The sequence below is a fragment of the Sceloporus occidentalis genome, unplaced genomic scaffold (genome assembly GCF_023333645.1).
Source record: "Sceloporus occidentalis isolate IW3139 unplaced genomic scaffold, rSceOcc1.0.p SCAF_7, whole genome shotgun sequence".
Taxonomy (NCBI): Eukaryota; Metazoa; Chordata; class Lepidosauria; order Squamata; family Phrynosomatidae; genus Sceloporus; species Sceloporus occidentalis.
In genome coordinates, this window is record NW_028316987.1 from 12,670,030 (window position 1) to 12,693,193 (window position 23,164).

General features: G+C 39.4%; 1 protein-coding gene across 6 annotated transcripts in view; it reads left to right on the plus strand.

Annotated features, from left to right (window-relative positions):
- Positions 1-23,164, plus strand: part of KANSL1 (KAT8 regulatory NSL complex subunit 1) — a 173,330-nt gene that overhangs the window by 42,494 nt on the left and 107,672 nt on the right. For all 6 annotated transcript variants that reach the window (XR_016281887.1, XR_016281888.1, XM_089531942.1 and 3 more), the window contains one exon: positions 5,456-6,845. Coding sequence is in view for 4 of the 6 variants with exons in the window: in XM_089531942.1 (XP_089388068.1) it covers positions 5,539-6,845 (1,307 nt within the window). In the remaining 2 variants the exon portion in view is untranslated. The remainder of the gene's footprint in view (positions 1-5,455; positions 6,846-23,164) is intronic.

The window sequence follows — 23,164 nt, forward strand, 5'->3', positions numbered from 1 at the left end:
AATCAGAATCTTAAAATGAAGTGCAGGAGTGTTGGTATGGACCTAAATGGATTAAGTTCTACTAGGTGTCACATGCATGTTTCAGGTTACTCTGAGATTGTTGAGACAAACAAAAGTATTGTCTAATTCCCACTACCATTTTTGAAACTGCAGTTGTAACTTGGGTTTGTTTCCAATACACAGGTTCCTTGATAGACAGAGACCAAAGATAGCAATTTTGTGTTAACAGAGCTAGCAATTAATTTGTGGGGAAGAGGTAGTGGGGGGGGGGGGGGGAAAGTCAGATTGGGATGATGTTACCTGTGAGGGGAAAGTAATCCACAAAGATTATGCCCCATCTTCAGGTGATAAACACTTTCTTTCTCCAATTGAAGAATCTGCACCCGAATAACTAAATTGGCTGTTATCCAAATTGTACATAATGCTAACTGTCCTGTCCCATAAGGAGGGAAATTACAAAGTTAATGTTCAGTCATTTACTAAGAAAAAAAGATTAAATATGTGTAAGACAGAACAGGCAGATTGTAAAGTAAAAATGGAGTGTTGAGGTGAAGAGGGAGGAAAACTGGCTTGTTATTAAAGTCATCTCACTGAGTGGTCTTCCCTGTGTGATGAGAGGTATGTACATGGTGCACTGAGGGGTGAGATGTAATAATTCTGTTGTGGAGAACGGATTGGGAACAAAAAGTAGAATAGCAATGAAAGGACATTTCTTGAAAATTATCTGTTCTTATTAAAAAATAAAGGGGGGGGGAATCTAGCAGCATCTTTGAGACTGATTTGTTTTATCACGAGCTTATGGATATAAGTTTACTTCTTCAGATGGCACTGATGGAGTGGTATCAAAGCCACAGACATTTAGCACAAATGCAGGAGGGGAACAGAATGTAGCTGCCTTGGGACCAATTTGGGGGATTCAGTCCCCCCACCTCTGATGAGGAAAAACTTGGGGGCTGAAGCCCATATTAGCCAATGGGTGACGATATGGGCAGGACAATCCACAGAAGCTCCAATCAGCATATGGCTAGCCCATCTATATAGTAAGTCGGTTGTAGTAGGATACAATAGGATACAAAAAGATGCAAATTGTGACACTTGCCGTAAATGTTCAAATAGTTATGTAATACAATGTCAAAGACCCTGCTAGATTCTCCCCACCACCACTTTTCTCCCCTTCTCTCTTTTTAATGCTAAAACAGACAAAAGTGGCTATATATTTGCAAATAGCTGTGTGTAGAAGTATGTATGTGGAAAAGACAACTAAAGTGAAATACTTCCCAGGTTGTCAAGGAGTGACTTGATTCTGTTTGGTGCCCAAACTTTAATTCAAGAATTGTGTGAAGGCAATTAAACAGAACAACTCCAACAAATTTTTTTTACAATAAGTAGTTTCAGCTAGGAGGCTGAAGAGAAAAACCACTGAGGAAAGTTTTGAAATTCTAGGAGGAAAGTAACTTGGAGGTAATGATACTTCCTGAAAGATGTTATTTTGAAGAGATGTTTGAAAAGACATTTTCAGATTTTAATGAAATTATTTTAGGTGATTTAGAGTGACAGATCTGATTTGTAGACCTCAGCCATGTGCTGGAATAGGGAGAAATGTCGAATTTGAGGTGTGAAAATCAGACTTTTATGATGCCTATTATTTTTGCAGCTCTTGTATACCAAAAAGAAGCAAACAAGTCTTTGTGTTTATTACTTTCCAAATCTACTAATTTTTTTAATTTCAATATTGTTCTTAAGGTAGGAAGGACAAGTAGCTTATCAGCCCATATTGACTCATTGGCTTTTCCTGGGAACTATTCCACGTGGCTACTGAGAAGCAGCTTTAATATTTGTGTCAAAAGGATTTCTTTCCCTCTGCCCTTCATTACATCATGCACAATTAAGATGATGAGTCTAGCTTGTGTTGTAGCAGTTAAGGACTACCTAAGACTAAGGCAACAGCTAAAAAAACCTACTCAGGCTGCATTCAGAGGAAGAAAAAGGACAAAACATTCATTGAACATATTGAAGAACCAATTAGTTTTATACTTTATGCCCAAGCTCTTCAGGTAGAAGCTTACTCTCCAAACCTTAATGTAAAAAGGAGAACTTATTCCCCTACAGGAATTTTCCTTTTCTTCTGGAATACTGAGATGCCCAGGCATATCCTGCCAAAAAGGTATGATGTCCTGGCTTTCTGGATGATTACTTAACTAACTGGAAAGTGAGGTTTCAATTATAATAATAATAAATAAACTTTTATTATATCAGGATATTTCAGGATAATGGGTTCTTCTTTACATTAATTTGGTTATTAATGTTACATATTAGTTTAACTTGTTTTGATAACACTCTGTTTAGAATAATGGCATAACATTCTGAATTGAGTTGTGCATGTAACTAGCTGTTTTGTTTAGTGTTCATAATAGGTAATGCTGAAAGCAGGGCCTCGCTCCTCTCAGCAGTCTTCACCATTGGTTGTCCTGGTTTGGGCTACTGGGAGTGTGAGTCTAACTGCTGTCTCCAGAGCTGAACTGTAGTTTGTTGTGTTGACTTATCATCAATAACCTCCAGATTATACTAACCCAAATTAAATTAAATTCTTATGGAGCAGTGTTCATAGTAGTATACACTAAAACTCTGTTTTTCTGCATCTACAAATATGTCCAGTGGTGATGTATCTAATGCCTTATTTAAGAATCCTTTCCATGACTTTAGATAGAACCTGTCTAGTGGGAAGACAAATTGAATATAAATTTGTGTTGAAAAACAGTATGCTAGGCTGTTGGTTGTGGTGTGCCCAGAGTTGCTTGTTTACTGTGCTCTATACTTAGTATAGTGCAGCTGTTCTTATCTATAGATCTGTTATATTTTGTAGTTCATACAGTAGTTCTGTAAGAATATGGGCTGGCCAAGTGTTGCTCATCTTGAGTCCAATGTGGTATAAAGGAGTCTTCCTGTTTCATCATTTATGCCAATTCTGAGGCATCATAATAATATATTTGACACTGCTGCTATTTTGCGTTACTAGTTTTCAGTATGACATTTGGTTTTGTGCACAATGCCTTTTCCTATTTTAGATAAAATCTAAAAAAATGGTTCTGTCATACTCTTAATATTTTAACTGGAATGCAAGTTGTTTCGCGGGGGAATTGGAAAAAGGATCAAACCATGATTTTTAGTAATGCTGTCCTATGTATCAGGTTCAATCCTATAAAATGTAATGTCAGGAGGGAAAAATATTTTCCCTTGCTATATACATGCACTGATATCATAATTATCCACCTGTCAGAACAAAATTAGCTATTCCACCTAATCTAATAAGAGATATATGTGTGCATTAGCGGTCTTCCCCCCCCCCCCCCCACATTACCAGTATTAGTGCACAACTGTGTTGTGCACCTGTAGTATACATCCTGAATGTTGCTGAAGGTGGTTGGTTGCATATTGCAATGCAAAAGAAATATGCACAGGGGGCTTGCTTGCAGTTGCAGCTGGACTGGGGACGTTTTTTCTAGATTAGCTTGCTTTTACAATAGCAAAGAATACAATTTTAACTAGTTTTGTCTTACCTGAGAGAGAAGAGCAGTATGAGCATTATGTCACAATTAGTTTGCTCTTACATTATATTAGCTGTGTGGAACCTTTCTTCCCCCAGTTGTTTTGGACTACAACTCCCATAATTCCTAGCCATTCTTGGTTGGATGTTTTGAGTATTGGTCCCAAAAAATCTGAAAGACCAGAAGGTTCTCTCTGTTCTGCTTACAGTATATAAATCTCTGGCACAACTGTTCAAATCACTGTGTATAGTTCTGTCATTCCACCTGAATAAAGAGCTGAAAAAGAGTTGGGGACAATTGTAAAGATCAAACTTTTTAATGACAAAAGTGTAAAGTGGGGGAGAACACTGAAGAGGAGCTGTTACACATGATTGGAAATATTAGGCAGACTATCAATGCTAGAATTTCAAATACGTATACAGAATTTATGTGCTTTGTTGTAGTATTTATTGAGACAAGGCAGCTTAGATAAATAATCCACACAGGAATTGGTATGTTTTATGTGCCTTGCTTTAGTCATTTCCTCTTCCATAACATTCTCCAATTCTGAGAACATCTTTAACTTCAAAATCTAAGCTAGGCTGATACTTCTGATAGGAAAAATACACACACAACCCCCACCCCTTGATGTATCTGTTGTACCAAGTTTTTATTTTTGAAACACAAATCTTCAGAAATGCTAAAGTTCAAATCACATGCTTGCTTCTTTTTTCTTTTTCTCATCTTAGGAAAGCAATGGTGCTTTTTAATCAAGCAGGAGATGTGCAATTATCATTGAAATCCCTTCTCCCTTTATGGGATCTGGGAAATTTAGACTCTGGGGAAGGCTCTTATTCATGGCATTACCTACTAGTTTCTCTGTGTTAGTGAATTGATTTAAATTTAGAACAGTGGAAAAATTAAGTTTGAGATTGGTTCTGATTGTCTAGAGAAGGAACTCTTCTCTGAATTGAAGGAGGATTCACTGATTCTGACTACCTTTTAACGGCTGTACTGCTAGCTCTGAGCCTTTGCCTACACCAATGGTTCCCAATCTTTGGTCCTCCAGATACATTGAACTTCACAAACTGAGGCTTCTGGGATCTGAACCAGAAAAATGAGAGGACCAAAGGTTGGGAAACACTGGCCTACATCATAGGAAGCATTTGTATGATGCGGAATGCATTTATTTATATGACATTGGAGCCAGCATGGTGTATTGGTTTGACTGTTGGACTATGAACCTGGAGACCAGGGTTTGAATCCAGTCTCAGCCATGTAAACCCACTAGGTGTCCTTAGGCAAGCCTGAGAGGATGGTGATGCAAAAACCCCTCTGAAGAAACTTGCTGAGCAAACCCCATGATAGGTTTACCTTAGGGTTGTTGCCATAAGTCAGAAACAACCTGAAGGCACACAATAACAACATGCAATACTCTCCTACAATCTTTTGTTCACATTGCACCTTCTCATGTTCCTTTAGTTACTCATTCCTTGTGGCAAGATTAGAGAAGCTCTGGAAATCAGATTTTAGAAGTCCTCAGCCAGCACAGCCAATAGGAAGGAGAGGTAGTCCAGACCATCTGGAGGGTAAAAGGTTCCCTACTGCCTTATGTTTGCCCAAAATTTGGATCTCTTGTTTATTTCCTTGCTATTTCCTTCTTCTTCTTTTGTACATGTTGCTTCTTAATGCTTATCACTTTTCAAAATTCTGACACTTGCTTCATGATGCTCTGTAATCTTCCATGAGACTTGTGGTGACTGGTAGAGGATCTGCAATAAATGTCATTACCCAGAAATTGCGAACTATACTTGTATAAGAGGCCATTATTGTATCTAATGAAAAATAAACTGTGCATGTGTAGGTTTTTTGATACTCTTTAGATTCACTAGTTCTGTACTTCTAAATCTTTTCTGTGCTTTCTGTTTTAGGCTGCCCTCTGGCGAGGCAGTTGGAGACAGCAGAGCTGGCCTCTGCAACGGGAGAGGCTGGACTTCCTGTCTCTCTGTGCTGAATGGCTACTATGGCGCCCGCTCTCACTGACGCAGCAGCTGAAGCTCATCACATCCGGTTCAAACTGGCTCCCCCATCTTCCGCCCTGTCTCCTGGCAGTGCCGAAAACAACGGCAACGCCAACAACATCCTTGTCGCCACCAACGGCACCAAAAGGAAAGCTGAAGATTCCAGCCTAGATTTCCGAAATAACTCTGCAAAGGAAGAGCTTGGAAAATTGCAGCCTCTAGTGGCATCTTACCTCTGCTCGGATGTAACCTCGGTTCCTCCGAAGGAGTCATTGAAACTGCAAGGGGTTTTCAACAAACAGACAGTCCTTAAATCTCACTCTCTGTTATCACACTCCTTCTTGAAAAGTAGTGACCTGCTGGGAAGGCAACCCGTGTTTTCATTGGAAAACCTAAAAACCATGAGTACTAGTAGCCAAACACCTCTGCCGCAAGCACCAGTTAATGGATTGGCTAAAAAGTTGGCTAAGAGCAATAGCTCTGATCATGAAAACTCAGCTTCACTTAATGGTGGGAAGCGTGGTCCTCCTTCTGTAGCCCTTCAGGATGTTGATTCAGATAGCCCTGGGGGTTCTGATTTGGGGAACCTGAAATTGGGTTTGACCAATTGCACTCTTCCACACAGAAGCCTTGACTCAGAGCACACAGCTCCAGTTAGCAATAATGGCACTGCAGGTAAACATACCCCCAGTTCTCCAGCACAACAACAGCAGCAACATAGGCTTGAAGGGGGTGGGGAGAGCAGGTGGTTGTTACCTGGCATGCCTATATGTTCTGATCTTGGCAGCAGTAAGCCAGGAGAAGAACAGAAAATCTCTCTGCCCAACAACTCTCATAGTGCTCCGGATTCAGATATGCGGACAAGAGTGCTGCTGCGGCGGCAGGCAGACATTGAGAATCGTGCTCGGCGGCTGCAAAAGCGCTTGCAGGTGGTGCAGGCCAAGCAGGTAGAGAGGCACATCCAGCAGCAGCTGGGTGGCTTCTTGGAGAAAACGCTCAGCAAGTTGCCAGCTTTGGACTCCCTGAGACACCGGAGTCAGCTGATGCTCACCCGCAAGGCAGAAGCAGCTTTGCGAAAAGCTGCAAGTGAGACAAATACTTCAGAAGGACTGAGCAGCTTCTTAAAAAGTGACTCCATCTCAGAAGAACTGGAGAGGTTTACTTCTAGTGGGATGGCTAACCTGCGATCTTGTGAGCAAGCCTTTGACTCGGATGTCACAGATAGCAGCTCGGGTGGGGAGTCAGACATTGAAGAGGAGGAACTGACCAAAGCAGACACTGAACAGCACCATGTACCACTGTGAGTAGCACCAGCTGTAATTTTTCAAGATAGGGAAGGTGCAGTAACAAAGCTTACCATTAAGTTTTTAGGTTCTGGAAGGCCTGTTTATCTGCATCCCAAATTAAGTGACAGTAGATATAAAACAGCCTTTCTAAATTATAAGGATAGGAACCAGTATCATCACAGCCATAGAGCCATCAGGCCTTACCACCTATTGTGCTGTCTGGTGAGCTTTTCAGTCAGAAAGGGTCTGGCAGGTCACGCATTCTTCATTTGTGCTGAAAGGGGAGGGTTAACTGTCATAACAATAAGGGATTGTATTTGATATATACTCAGTTAATCATGGGTGTCTGATGAGAATTTTTTTCTCATTTTTAATTGCATGTTAGATATTGAAATGGTCGAAGATGCTCATTATCCACACTCACTACCCTTTACCAAAGAGAATCCTAAAATTGCCCTTCCCCAACTTATTTGTATTTACTCCAGCTCTCTGTTTATTCTGACCTTCATTGAAATTCTGGTCTGCTTCAGAGGATAGGCAGAATTGTTTTACTGTACAGTGCCCCCCCCCAAGTTGATGCTTTCCAAGTGCATTGGACTACAATACCCATGATAGTTTGGGGACAATAAGTGCTGTCATCCAGTACATCTGTAAGGCTCCAGGTTGGGGGAAGCTGGCATATACTGGAATTGTATAAGAGGTTTTTTAAAAAAGGCTTTATATTTGATACATGTGAAAAGTTTGGGATTTGCCTAGCCAGTTCTAATTTTTTTAAAAAAAAAAAGATTCTGGAATTCAAGCCATTGTATTGTGAAATTAGTCTAGTTGTGTTGTTGTGTTGGTCTGTACATAGTTGCGCTTAAGAATAGATGCACTGAAATAAGTGGTATTTAGAGTCTTCAGTGGTTACAGTCTAAACATGGCTTTGTCTGAGTCCAGTTCAATTTTTGTTCAGCAATGGGACCATGACGCTGATTTCCGCAGTTACCACAGTGAACTTAACAACGGGTAAGCAACAGCTGTGGGAGTTCGTGCCAGTTTTCTTCTCCTGAGATCCTCTGAGGGCTTTATGAATCCAAAAATGCCCCCTCCATTGAAAATGGCTAGAAGTCTAATTCTGGTTTTGAGAAGCGTATTTGTTTTCATTAAACAGTGCAGTGCCTCCCTGCAACTTATTTAAATGCTTCAGGAGCTGCAATGCATCCTTTTTTAGACAGAAAAAAGACAGCTCAGGAATTAAGTATGGTTAAGGGCCACACAAACAGCCTTGGGGACTGAATATGGACCCAAAGCTACACGTTTCCCACTTCTGCCCTTTAGTTGACTCCTTCAGAATGAAACAGAGGTTGCTGGAATCGGGTTCTTGTTGCTTAAGTATGCAGCAGTCTGAGCTTTTGTATGTAGGAATAGTATGACCCTCCAGATGTTGCTGAACTATCACTTCCAGCAGCTCTAGTTAGCTTAGCCAGTGTTAAAAGAATGCTAGGAATTGCAATTCAATAACACTTGGAGGGTTGCACAATTCTCACCACTGTTCTTTCCCCAGCTGGTGAAAACTGAGGTTTTTCACAATCAAATTTGGTGTAACAAGACGTATGAATGGCATTGAATTCAGTGAGAAATCCTTTGTGGAGTAATGTCTTCAAGGTCTGTATCTCGTTGGGTAATTGGTTAGGAGGAGGGACGATCAAAACCTCTATATGTCTTGCAATGGAAACAGAAGGAGGTGGGGCAAAAAGGAGACGTTCCAGAAAGAGAAAAATACAATTATAGAACTGGAGAGAGAAGTGAAGTAAGAGAAGGAAGGGAACAGAAGCAGGAGGAGGGGCTATAGGTGATTCAAGTAATAGCTGTCAAGTGGCAGCAATTATTGAAATGCAGTAAACAGTACACTTTGTTCTTTTCTCTGGGTGAGCCTCTATTTGGCTTTACTTCATTCTTTTTCTTTTGATGAGATTATATGTAGCCATTGCTATCTGGTATTTTTATCCCAGAGCAGTTAGGCCAAAGATTTTAGAAATGGTGCATTATTTATTCTAAATACTTCAGTCATGGGTCATTGCTTATTGTAGGTCTGGATAAACTGGAGATAGTTCTTTAATAGATTACATTGTGAATAGGCTGTACTAAAACTGTAGATTGGCAGCCTATTTTTTATCTTTATTGTGTGATCACTTAATAGGGCTAAAGTGAAAAGTCACAAAGTCTTTATCATCTATTCTGTCCTGTATATGTCTGGCCTCACACATCACAAAACACCTGTCTTAGGTATTATGAGAGACAGCAATAGGAATGGCTTCAGTTTTCTAAGGTAGAGGCAAGTAGGCACCAGCTTTTTAGAATCCCTGCTTTTTTATATGAACCCCAAACTTCATCAGTTAGAGCCAACCACAAAATGGCAGCATGGAGCTAGAGAGAGTCATAAAAGGTGATTCAAGAGGCAGGGACTAATATGTTGGGATAGTACTTGCAATAAAGGCTGTATTCTTTCTTACACAGCAAATGTTTACAAATCTCTCCTGAGCTACTCTTCCACACATGATGTGAGACTACTACAGATAGTCTAGTACAATTCAAGTAAAGTTTATTCATGTGCTTCACATAAATTCACATAGTTACTTGCATCCATCCATCCAAATTGTGTGACCCTCCAGATGTTTTTGGACTGCACTCTTAGAATTTCTTACCATTGATATACTAGCTAGTACCTCTGTGAATTACAGTCACAACATTGTCTGGAGGGCCACACAGCCCCACCCTCTGAACTACCTGCTTGTTACCAGTTTTCTCCCAGCCTCCATTCTAAGACATGGATGTATAGGAAATGTATCCTCCACCTCCCCAAAAGGGCAGTTTCCTTTGTGACTATAAAGAGTTTCATTTGAAATTGGGAAGTATTATAAAAACAGACAAGATTTTAATTAAATGGGGCTCAGAGATGTATATGCCCAGGCCAGCCTTTTGATAGTATGAGTGGAATTTGACAAATTTCTGCAAGTTTTGGGTCTTGTTAAATTCAGTACTTATGCAGAGTCTTGCTCTTAAGAGTCCTACAGCATTGCCTCCAGCTGTAGGGAGGTGTTCTTTGTTGATTGAGTTATGAGAAACTGTCTCTTTGTCATCATTGGATGAACACAGTGGAAGTGGCTGTGGGGTATGGAGAAGAAGTAGGGGAAATCTAAGGAAAGCTGAAAATCTGGGCTCCACCATTGGGGGTCTTTTTTATATTTTTAGACTAAAACTGACTTTTTAATGTATGAACTGAACAAGAGCTAATCTAGTCCATAAAATTTAAGCATTTAATCAGTTGTATTTGAGTAACATGCACATTGGTGTTAGATCCATATCTGTGTGGCTTGATATTTTCACTGCTTGTTGTTGGGATCGTGTGTCAAGCATACACATTCCTTTGAAGGAAGGGAAATAGATGGCTAAATGAATCTTGGCTGGAACTTGACAGAACCACAGTTTCTGTGTATGGTCTGGAGAAAGCATGTTTCTTTCTGCTAAGAGATAATGAAGATAAGTTATTGTAGAGTATAAAATAATAGGATAATCAAATTAATAATGGTATATTGTGTACTTTTAATGTGCTTATTTAGGCCTCAAGTTACAGTCTGCTCACGCCATCCGCGGACTTAAGCTCACATGGACAGCAAGTACTGGTGGACAAAATGGTGTAGGTGCCGCAGGTGTGCGCGCGCCACTGCACACAGGAGCACACCGCCATAGGCATCCATAGGATTCTAGCATGGGCGATTTTCCCCATACATGGAGGGGGTATGGGAAATGTCCACTGAACAATGTTAATTTTCAGTTTCTTTTGAAAGAGTAGCTGACTATAGAGCAGCCTTCCCCAGACTGGTGTCTCTCCCTCAGATGTGTTGGACTACAGCTCACATCATCCCCAGCTAGCATTACAATTGGTAATGCTGACTAGAGACAATGGGAGTTGTAACCTAGTATATTGATTAGTTTGTTGGAAGATGTTGTGTAAACATTGTGTTTACTTTCATACTTAGTGTCCTATCATTAGTAAATAATACATAGTAATTGATGAAAGTGCAGTGCCTTCCCCTTTCAAGACTGTGCAGGGACTATTTTTCTCGATTGCTGCTACATTCTGTTGTTTCACTTCTGTTTATTTTAACTGTCTGTCCAATTGGTTTAAGATATGTTTTACTGGAATACACATTGGTGCTTATTTTCCAAGACTTCATAGTCTTGCCGCATCAAGAGCTGCCTCAACATGTTCTCCCCTTTTCCCCCATCAGAATGTCTTGATCTCCCTCTTTTTTGTTTCTAAGTTGGCTAGTTTTCTGGCTCACCATGATTATGAGTGCATCGATCAGTCTTGCTCACTGATTTTTTTCTTCTTCTCTTCTGTAGGCTGTTAAGACTTAAGATGTTACATTCTCTGCAATAGTGTTCAGTTACTGAGCTGTTTTCAGCTGACTGATCTGATGCTATTTTGGAAACTGTGTACTTTATGCGTGTGTGCATCCATGTGTATTATCCCTAATCAGTTCTGTATTGCCAAGGTTTTTAGTAGTGTTGCAAGCTTTAATCGGTCGATTAATCAACTGAAGCTTTAGTTGGGGTCAATTTTTAATTAAGGAGGGCAAACTTTGAGCAGTTGCACAGTAAATTAAAGGCACACTTTTTGTTTTGTTTTGGGGTTATCTTGGTTCATTTTTTAATTTGTTTAAAATATTAGTGTGCAAATGTTCATAAAATATATCAGAGCTACTTGGAAGGCACTAGATCCCATCTGATCTTGGAAGTTAAGCAGGGTCAGGCCTGATTAGTACTTGGATGGGAAACCACCAAGGAATAGCAGGTGCTACCTCTGAGTCTTCTTTGCCAAAGAAAATCCTGTGAAATTAATTCTGTCACCATAAAGCAGCAGGTGACTTTGAATGCACATGCATGCGTGCGTCCACACTCACACACACATTTACAGGTTTAAATGAAGTCCTATATTATTGTAATTGCAAATGAAAAAGGAAAATATTAATGACCACCGCTTCTTCCAGTGGGAAGAATAGCATTTTTGTGTTAAAATTAATATTATATCACACACATGGTCCCCTGTGCATTACCTATTTTGAATCAGTTAAAAAGCCAAGGGATCAGCTTCTTCACACACTGTTCAGGTGTATGGAATGTTTGATGTAATTCCCATCATCATCATTCACTATTGGCTGTGCTGGATAGTATTGTAGTCTAGTAATATCTAGAAGGCCACATATTCCCTTTCCCTGATGGAAGATAAGGTAGAATTATAAAGTAGGAAGAGACTTCAAGGGCCATCCAGTCTAACCCCCTGCCATGCAGGAATACACCATCAAAACATTCTTAGCAGATGTCCATCAGCTTACATTTAAAAACCTCCAAAGAAGGAGACTTCAGAACACTATGAGGCAGCGTATTCCACTGACGAACAGCTCTTATTGTTAATGATGACTGTATTTTACCTGCAATGTTAGAGTCAGTATGCTGCTCTATACCAGTTGCTATGAGTCATTGTGGAGATGATAAGTGATCCTCTTGCTTATGTCAAAACCTGTAGATGTCCATCTGTCAACAAGCAGGGCCTTTTCTGTGGTGCAGCCTCTCTTTGAAATAAATTTCCTTAGGAATAAGTCATACATTGCATTTTAGCAGTTCATGCACATATTGAAAATTTACTTCTTGGAATTTCAAATATAATCCTCATTGCTGTTTTTGGTTTCCATTGTTGTGCTCTATTTTATTAATTATATTATTTTATTTATTAAAATGTTTGTGTCTCATATATCATGAGATCTCAGGCCAGAGCACAAGTAAAATCATTTTAAAGCAATAAAATGAAAGACTAAAATCACATTAAATATATTAAGTTAAAGCAGGTTAAAAAAGGTTAGATCTTTTGGAGTAAGTCAGTTAGGCCTAAAGTCTTTAGTAAACAGCTGTGTTTTTACTTGAATGGGCTTTTCCTGAATGGGCTTAGATGTGGTGTATTGTATTTTTTATTATTGTGCAGGTCTGGACATGTTGTAGATGCCAGACAATATAGAAAATAAAAATAAGTGGGGTGGTGTTGTTGTACTCAAGTCCTACTGTGAGCTTCTTACAGGCATTTTATTGGCCACTATAAGAACAGAATATTGGATTAGATGGGCCTTTAATCTAACCCAGCATGGCTCACATGACAGAAATTCCCATCATCCGTAGCCACCATGGTCAGTAGCAAGGGATTGTTGGGGGCTGTAATACAAAATACTGGAGCCTGTCATGTTGGGAAGGTTGTGTGAGTAGATGCGGGGAGCACACTTAATTTGTTCAGAGGTATAATGAATTCAGTGGTTACATGTCTTGTCTAGTGAGGCAGTTCTGGGAGGGAGCAGTCATGGGAATATGGCAGACTTCACTTGAAAATGATAGGTCATAGTTAGAACGCCTGAGCTTAGAATAATAGATACGTTTGCTGTGTTAGTATGAAAGATAAAGATGGCACAGTTAAATTGTAGATTTATAAACCTGAATAGCTGCTGTGGAGCATTTTTGGCAAGGGTAGGGTATTTGTGGCCCTGGCAGCTGCAAGCCCACCTGCAAGGATCCCAGACCTCCTTTTCTTAAAAGGTCTCCCACATCCTCTAGATTTACCCCTGTCTTAAAAAAAGACCTCCCTTGAGCCTAAAACAGACCCCTCCCCATGGTAGAATTGCTCCCCATGGCCCCTAGAGGGTATGGGGAATATTTTGAGTGTAAATAAGTGGAAGTTGTGGCTCTCTAAATACAGGTGAGAGGTGTTTGCAGCTCTCTGACCTCAAGTAGTTGCTTGCCCTTGAGCTGAGGTCTACCATTTCATGATAGCTGTCCAACCTGCTCTTCACTGGAAGAAATTGGCTAAAAAAGGATCTATACCAGGGGCTCTCAACCTTTGCTCCACTAGCCATTTTGTATTTCAGTTCCTAGAAGCCTCTGCCAGTATAGCCAGTGATGGATTCTGGGAGCTGACATCCAAAACATTTGGACAAAGGTTGAAAACCACTGATTACACTGTGTCAAGTATTAAAATACTTAAAACAACAGCCTAAGTTCTGATAACATGTTACCTCCCCCCAAAGCTCTTCTGCTGATCTGTGGCCCATATCTTGAGTCCAACTCTCTTTTTTGCCCTCCAGCAGGTAGATTTTTGGTCTACTAACTCAACTGTATTGGTGAATCTAAATCCCAAATTGTAGAGAAAGTGGTATTTCTACCTAAATTTAGGAAGATAAATGGTTCATCCACTATTTATGATGAAGAATTTAGGATGTGCTATCAGGGCAGAAATCTAGGGCTCCACTCCCCAGACTGAGTGGAGGGCCCCAAATGTAGCATTTTGGAATAGGCAAGGTAATGCATATTACATATCCACTGTAAGTGCTTATGAATGCACACATTTAATGCACTTGGTGATTTTCACTTGCAGGTCAGGGAATATTTTAAAAGGACTGTTTTTATTTAACACATCCCACAGCATATTGTGCATGTGAAATTGCCTTTACTGGAGGAAGGAGAAAATCTCATCTCGTTGCCTTGGTTTTTGTACTCCTGAGACCAACATGATGCTGAATATACTCAACTATAAGTTGACTTCATGTATAATTTGAGGACAAATTTTGGGGCCAAAATTATGGATTTTTATATGATAAGTGAAGGATAAAATTTAGGGGCATGCAACAAAGGATGTAAAGGTTGAAGTTTGCTGTCTTCATACAGTAATGTCTTATTCAGATCCTTTTAAGCTCAATTCGTCTTGGCACTCTTTTGAGTGGAAGCACCAAAGAGGTGCCTCCACTACCATTTTCCCACCGAAGCATTCAAAAAGGCCAGAAGCAGCATCATGGTGGAAAGGGTAGAGGGGGTTGGTACTTCTTTTGGGTGCTCCCAGGATGAACTAAGCTCTTAACCTTTGTCACTCTACTTAGAGAAGGAGAAGAGTTAAAATACACTATTTACGTTGGCCTGTGGATAAGTCGATCCAGCTTTTGGGGGTCAATTTTTGGACAAATATTTCTAGACTTATACATGAGTATATACAGTAGTTACTTTAATTTGTGTCAGTGGAACTTTGCATGTTAGAAATGGAGATTCCATGTGGTTGGCTTGTCAGGCTGAGAGGCGTTTACCTTATAACGGAAGGAGTGGGATTACACTCTCCCTAAAGGCTCAGATTCATAGTTGTGTGATGCTCTGTCAGTAGAGGCACAGGGATCTTGATAGCATAGGTACTCCCATCAGTTTAGGCTCATCTACCAACTATGACTCTACCTGGACAGAATTAACTTTAAAACAGGTCCTCATACTCTAGTAAATTCCCAGTTGAATTATTGTGATGCCATTATGTCTGGCGGCTGCCCTCAAAGACAGTTTGAAAACTTCATTTAGTCCAGAAAATATATTCAGGGTAGCTGTGTTGGCCATACAACAAAATAAAACAGAATGCAAAAACAGAGACACCCTGAATCCCAAGAAAAGTTACTTCTGATCATGGGGTTTAAATAGTCCCCACATGGCCAAGAAGGGAATGCTCATTACCTGCATTGAGATCTCCAAACCAGCTGAACAACAAAAATCACATCTGACTCCAACACTATCACCCCCACCACCTTTTCAGCTCTTATATGATTTTAAAACATCTTTTGCCTGATGAAGAAGCCAGTTGAGCTCCAAAAGCTTGTATTATGCATTTTGTGCATTTGGTTGGCTAGTAAAGATACCACTCTTCTGTGGATTTTGGGGTTTGTTTGTTTTTTATCCAGTTAGTCCAAAATATGATAGCAAGACTACTAACCAGGAATAGCTGATATGATTATATAACACCACTGTTTTGTGGACTGTGGCTGCCATTCTGTTTCCCAGCCCTGTTCAAAATACTGGATATTAAGCCCTTAAGTGCTTGGAGACAGGTAGGGTGAAAAAATGTCACCTTTCATATCTGCCCAGACCTTACAGACCTTCCCCTGTGTTATGCAGTCAGCTGGGCAGGATGGATGTGACAAGAGAACAGGACCTTTTCAGTGTTGGTACTGTGTCTGTAGAATGCTTTCTTAAAAGAGGCTCATTTGATACTTAAAAACAAAACAAAACCCAGGTTCTTAGAGAGCTGCTCTTACTGCTTTTAGAGCATAGAGTTCTTCTGTTTTGTAACTGGCTTTGTTGTGCTGCACTGCAGTTGGTTCATACCTTGCTGTTGGTTTTATGTTATTATTATTGTTTTAACTGGTTAATGAGTGATATAAAAGAATGAGAAGTCCATTGAAAATGAATAGAGAAATTGGATTTCTTCTGTTGTTATGGAGAAATGTTTAAAAATGATCTATGTGTCTAATTTTAATGCAGCTGCCTGCATGTTAGTTGAAAATTAATGCAAATGCATATTCTAGAAATGGTTAGGACAGGTACTTTGTTAATCCTGCAAAGATGTATTTTTATGTGAATTAGTAGCAATTTTAAAAAGCCACAGTAGCATCAGAAACAAGTCCAATGTTCAGTAGCGAACACAAATGTATGACTGAGACTTTACAGGGTGATAGGGTACATCTGGAAATAATTTTGTTGCCCCAGCTATTATTGGGATCAAAGCAGCTTTAAAAGAAACACTTAGTATTAAATGTCTTTTTGACAGAAGATTTGTACAACAATGAAACAAAACAAAATTAATCAACAGCAGGACAAGGGGAGGTGGGTTGTCATGGTGACATAAGGGAATAGGTACACTCTTGTTTATGATTGGAAATAACTAAATAGATGCAACATGTTGCACACTGATGTTCATAGCTGTCAGCTGAAGGTTTCTGCATAGCTCATGTAGACTTTGCACATATATCTTCCTCCCTTTAGTAGGTTGTAAACTCAAAGGTAGATTGTGCTTTCAAACCTTTAGTCCATTGATATAGGGAAAGGTGTGTGGCAATCTTTTCAAGGCTCTTCACCACTGTGGAAGATGTAGGGAGTCAATGCTTATGGACACTTAATCTACCAGGTCTTGGCTTTTTGTTCAGCAGCCTTTGGCCCTATACAGACAGGCCAAAATAAAGCTGCTTCAGGTCACTTTGGGGGTATGGTGTTTCAATGATGCATGCATCCTAAGAGTCTAGAAGCTGCACCAAAGCTGCACTGAAGTCCTTAGGACTGGATCATGGCTTTGGTGCGGCTTCCGGACCCTTAGGATGTATCTTTTAAACAGCATACCTCCAAAGTGACTCGAAGCAGCTTTAGTTTGGCCTGTCTGTATCAGGCCTTTGTATCTCTGCAAAGTATAATATCCTGTTTTCAGGTGTTCAGCCACACAAAAATATCCGTAGCCTAGAATGGCAGTGTGTGGCTATTTCCTGTTTGCTGTTGTGAGTTTCAACATTGTCATCCATCACTATCTGCAGCTAGTGTGTCAGTCAAGGTGCTCAGAGCAGGCTTCTCTTGAGGTGCTGTGTCCAATGGACTAGTTATGCCCTTTCCACTTCATTATTATTAATATGAGCAAAATGATGGGAAAGATACTACTGATAGTTTGAGATGTCACTGAAGTTGGGTGCAAATTTCAAGCCCAAAAGAGGCAGTCCTCAGATACATCTCCATGTCACAGTTGGAGAAACTTTTCAGTGGAGCAGGAAGTGGTGACATAAGGGAGATGAAGGTAATAGAAAATAGAAGTGAGGACCCAAGTTGTAGGAGACAGGGTGCAGATGTGACTAGAAGAGCTTGGGGAAATTGTTTTTTTAGACTTCAACTACCTGCATTCCCCAGCCAGCATGGCCACTGGCTCTGGAGCTGTAGTTCTAAATATAACTTTCTCAAACTTTGTTTTATTAGTAGAGCACAGTAGAATGTCTGAGTACTGCTCTGATAATAGTTTCACTTTATGAGCCCCACCGAATAAGGTATAGGTAGAGCTCCCAGTCTAAAGTAATCTGAAGTAGGAATCATTTGGAATCTAGAAAGTCCTGTGATGTCGTAGAGAGGAATGAGAAAGATTCTTGTTCTCTAGTGAAGTCTCACAGGTGTAATATGCGTTTGGCCATACATGATCTGACAGACAAACCTTGATTTTGTTAGATTTATAAACCACAAGTAGGGATTATGCTGGTGATGTTTTTGTTCTGTGTTTAGTTCCACTGATGTCATGAAGGTGCTATAAACATCTAGTATTACCTCATGGTTACACATGAAGAGTTCAGTTTTTCAGAATATACTTGAAACAAAACATGAGCTATTTGAGTATTATAGTAGTAGTTCTGAGATCCCATTGTACCCCAGCTGGCCTAGCTATTCGTTGTGGAATGATAGAAGTTGTCTCCCAATACAAATGGAGGGATGTGGTATGATCCTAGCTAATGATAGTGTTGCTGAGTTATAGGAAGTAACTTTTCAGAAAAGCTTAAAATCCATTTCAGCACACATTATCAAGTTCTAATTTTTAGTACATTTTTGTGTATGTCCTTTAAATGTTACTTGTCTAAGTATTTTCTGATTTTGTAAGAGTGGTGATGACATATTTTCCTAAGAGTTCAATCAAAAAATCTATCCATTTGCTAACTCAACCGTGATATTTAGGCATAGTCCCTCTCATGTCTAGATCATTGCTTTATATCTTTGCCAGTAAGTGGCTCATTTACCAGACAAAGTTGAAAACTTTGTGTGGTTTAACCAATGAATTATTGTGCCTTTATGAATTATTTTTATTATTTTTTCCTGCAGTAATAAGGGTTAGTTCTATGGTTTAATATTATCTGTTTAATTTATTTCTGTGTTATATTTGGATTTTTAAGTTTGTTCTAGAATGTTCCCCCCTTCCCCCTGAATCTTAGTGAGATATATTTAAGGTGATTAATCTTTGAATGAGAATTCTTTACTAAAGCCCTTAGGAGAGGAAACAAATGTAAACACAAATTAATACAACTTACCATTTTTCTCCAGGCACATCACTTTTTATTGGTTTGTCCACAAAGCAGGAAGCTACTTAATGAATAATGTTTTAGCTTTCTGCTGTTTTCCCTCTTTGATAAAGCTTCTAAGAAGCTTTTAGTAATAGGAGTGCATGGGGTCTACAGGTTTGGATGTTCTTTATGGAATTTGCAGCTGCTGTCTCACATCATGATAATGCAGAAATGGGGTCAGCAGGCTGCACTGGGGAAAATGTTGACCATATCCTAAGCTTGGAAATGTTGCTGTTTTGAGCTATAGCTATCAGTATTTACCAACCAATGTGGCCATTGACTCTGCCCACATCCAACCTTGAAGTGCATTGGGTGGTCTTGTGTAAAGATAGAGGGCTAATTTGTGTCTAGGGAACAGTCACATTAAATGTGGTAGGGACTCAAAAGTCCTTTGAACTTAAAAAAAATATGATGATAGGACAGGTAGCTGACTGATTCTGAAATTGGGGCTCAACCTTGGGCCTGCTGTTATTACCAGGCTTTGTTATGGGCTGTGTGAAATGATAATGAAAAGCACCTATAAACATATGAAAAATGTGTTTCCCACACTGCTGTTTTGTCCCAGTTCATTTCTATTATCAGAGCTTCTAGATAGGGCTTTTAGGTAACAGGATATGATTTTGAAGCAGACTTGAGTCTCCACAACCCTTCCTAATAATATACCTAAGAAGCCTAGGGTTTATGTACAGAATGGTGTGTGATTTATTTTTCTCCTGCACAAAGGTAGAAATTAGGGTTGATGTTGAACTTAATGTTTTGAAAATCCTGGCTTTATATTGTGTCTCAAAAAGCTTTCTCAACCCAAAATCTACAAAAATGGAATTGAAAATGATGAATGATGTTACAATTTGGAGGGGCTGAACAGAGTTTCCAGCAGTTGGGTGGGGTGTGTGGTGAAACAATTTCCACTACTGGATTGCTCTGTTAGAAAGCTTTCCGTTACCAAAAATGCATTGTTTGTTCCATAAAATCAGTTAACAGTGTAATGACAGCATACAGCACCAGTCAAACTGAGCAGCGCCAAAGCTGTAACTAACATGTAGGGGATTATCCATGGGAAAGAAGTAAGAAAGTGAGTGTGTATAAAGTTTCTTTGGGCGTGCTAAAATTAGCTGTTAACTGTTTTCATTATCTTCATTTATTTCCTAAAGCTAAGTGTGAGAAATCATGTTGTTCAGTCTTAAAATATTTGCAGATATTACCAAAGAAATAATTCCAAGGTAAAACTTGTGAAATTTGTCTCACATCAAAACAAGACTTCAGTGGGTATACTTCCATTAATGTTTTCCCCTAATGACAGTTCAACGCTTGCCACTATTAGGAGGGGGAAAATGAGATATTTATAAATCATTTAAAATTAACACTATTTACTTTTATACATATATATAAAAGGTTTGTTTAATAACTGTAGTTCATTTAAATTGTAACTCAGTTGAATTCATCTAAATTGGATTATTATTGATTTAGAATACCATAGGTCCCTCAACAACCTTCCTTAATAATTCCAAGTCTTGTAGCTGTGCTTTCTCCTTTCTCCGGGGAGCTATGGAATTCTTTAAATTGCTAGCAGTATCAGATTTTCTTTTTAGTGGTCATTTTTATAAAACAAAACAAACCTTTTAAAACTTTTAATAACAATGCACGGTTCTTACAGAAATACTTTGAATTCCCAGGCAGTTGCTTTATTTTGAGCCTGGCTTAGTGGTTAAGACACCAATTATGACAATCAGAATCAAGATTGGTAGGTTGGCAGTTCGAAGCCCAAGTGCTGCATGATGGGGTGAGCTCCTGTCACTAGTCTCACCTTCTGCCAACCTAGCAGTTTGAAAGCATGCGAACGCTACTTCGGTGGGAAGGTAACAGCATTCAGAGCAGTCATGATGGCCACATGAACACCAGATTTCTCTTTGGACGACACTGGCTTTTTGGTTTAGAAATGGAGATGAGCACCGCCTCATACAGTCAATTATGAGTAGACATTCGTGTCAAGGGACTAGCTTTACCTTTAAACTGAAATTATAGCTACAGCCCATATCCTTAAAGCACCAATATCAGATTTATTTAAAAAACCCAAACCTTGCCCTACCATTAGACAGAATGAGGCAGCTGCCTTAGGCAGCAGATTTGGGGGATCATAAAAAGGCTGCATGTTGTTGTTATTTAATTTGTTATTATTGCATTCTTGCAGCCACATACTTTGTCAGATTTTCTACTTCATGTGCCAAAATACCTTGGCTGTCTTTACACTGTGTCTTGCCTTTCGTGGATTGGGAGAGGCGCTATTTGCTACTCTGCCTCAGGTTGTAAAATGGCCTGGGCTGGTCCTAATAAGAATGTTGGTAGTACAGTGTAGCCAAGTGATTATAATTCTTTTTTTGGGTCTCAGTTGTCTCTGTAACTATTGCATCAGTCTTACATATTTATAGTGGTGTGTGCATCTTTCTTTTCTCTCTTTCTGTTTCACACACTTGTTTGTCTCCCTTCCCTGCCTGAAAAGCAGTTTAATTTTACCCAGTTCAAAGCTGTATGTCAGTGATTGTTGATGAATGCTTAGTATGATGTAGGAATAGTAAGGCACAGAACCGCACCAGTGTTTGATGCAGCAGACAACGTTGCACTATTACAGCCCCTTGCTGTGCAGTTAACATGTGTATTGCAAGAACAAGTCTGCTGCACTGAGTGTCTATTGTTCTACAACCAGTGAGCAGTTGATGTGTGGTTTTAATCCAGTACTGACTTGACCAAAATGTCTGAAGGAGTCTGATGCCTTTTAGTGGTAATTGGGCTTTCAAGCTCTGACATACATTGACAATTCTTTCTCTGAATTTAAATAATTTGTGTTCCTGTGTTTTTAAAACCCTGTATTGCCTAACATTTCCATGAAGATACTGATCTGATTGCCCATTCTGATTTTTATATTACTGAAACACATGGTAGTTTCATAACAACATTAAGTGTACTTATCTGCATTTCTCATACCTTGCCTGCCGGTTAATAGTTTTGTAGAACTGGAACTCTCTCTCTCTCCCTCCCCCCCTCTCTCCCTCTGTGTGTGTGTCTGTCTGTCTGTCTGTGTCAGTGTCTGTGTGTATATGAATGAGTGTGTGTGTTTGTGAGAGAATATGTTCCATGGGATCATTTGGTAATATTTTGCTTCATGAAAGTCTGCATATTATTTTGTGACTCTGAATTGACTGAATAAAATTACTGCTCTTAATATAGTTTTTGGAGCAACAAAAGACTGTTACATTTTAGTTAGTGTGCCTTGAATTACGTGTTCCTTGGTTTGAATAACAGCTACCTGCCTTTTTCTGATCAAAATAGACCATTTATAAGCTGCAAAAATAGTAGGAAATCTACTGTTAGTTTCAGTTAGAGTAGACCCATTGAAATGAGTGGTACTTCTTAATTGCAGTTTACATTCCATTTATTTTGGATCTGCTCTAGTTCTATCTAACACTGGATTTAGCTTTGTGGACCTATAGCTCTTGTTCATGTGTTAAAATATATATTTTAATCTTAGTAGTCTTCCCAGCCATTGTGTCTTTGTCTTCAGCATTGTATGAGAAAATGCTTTCATTGGCAAAACTAGAAACGGGTCATATTGCTAATAACAGACAGGGAATGCAAATAGAATACTAATAATCATACTACTGACTAATTTATTTTAAAATAGCTCTTACTTTATGAGTCTTGGTTCCCTAATTGTTATATGCTAGGAGTTTTGAATTTTGAATTTAGTACTGTCTCTGGATGTAGAGATGGAGATAAAGAAGCTGATGTCCAGACTATTCACTGGAACAGAATTGTCCTTTGATGTATATCAATATGTTTTCAATAGCAGTGTGGGTTATTTGAACAAATGCATTGAAAGCTTAAATGTCATTAGTAAGGATTGTGCTGAGCTGGTGAAAATACATGTAGCTAGAGGAATGGCTTTGCAACTTTGACTGACCATGAGTATTTATCAGTGTGCCCAGAAGCACGCTGTTGAGCTAAATTCCTCATATATATTCTGCATAAAAATGAGAGCCATTTGGTCATTGGTTACATTTTCTTTCTTGCATTTTTGAAAATCCCATAGGGATGCTGACAGGGGAATGTTTCCCTTGGTGGAAGTCAGGCAAGAGAGTTAGATGTGTATCTTGCAAAGCCCTTAGAACAACCTTATTTTCTAACTCCTATCTCCAAAAGGCCATTGAGATATCGTGTGTGTGTGTGTGTGTGTGTGTGTGTGTGTGTGATTGATTGATTGATTAGCAACTCGTGGCCTTCCAGAATTGGACTGCAGTTCCTGTCTTCTTTCAGCTTTCTAGTTTAGGCAGATGGGAGCTGTATTCCAACAATATCTGGAGGGCTACACATTG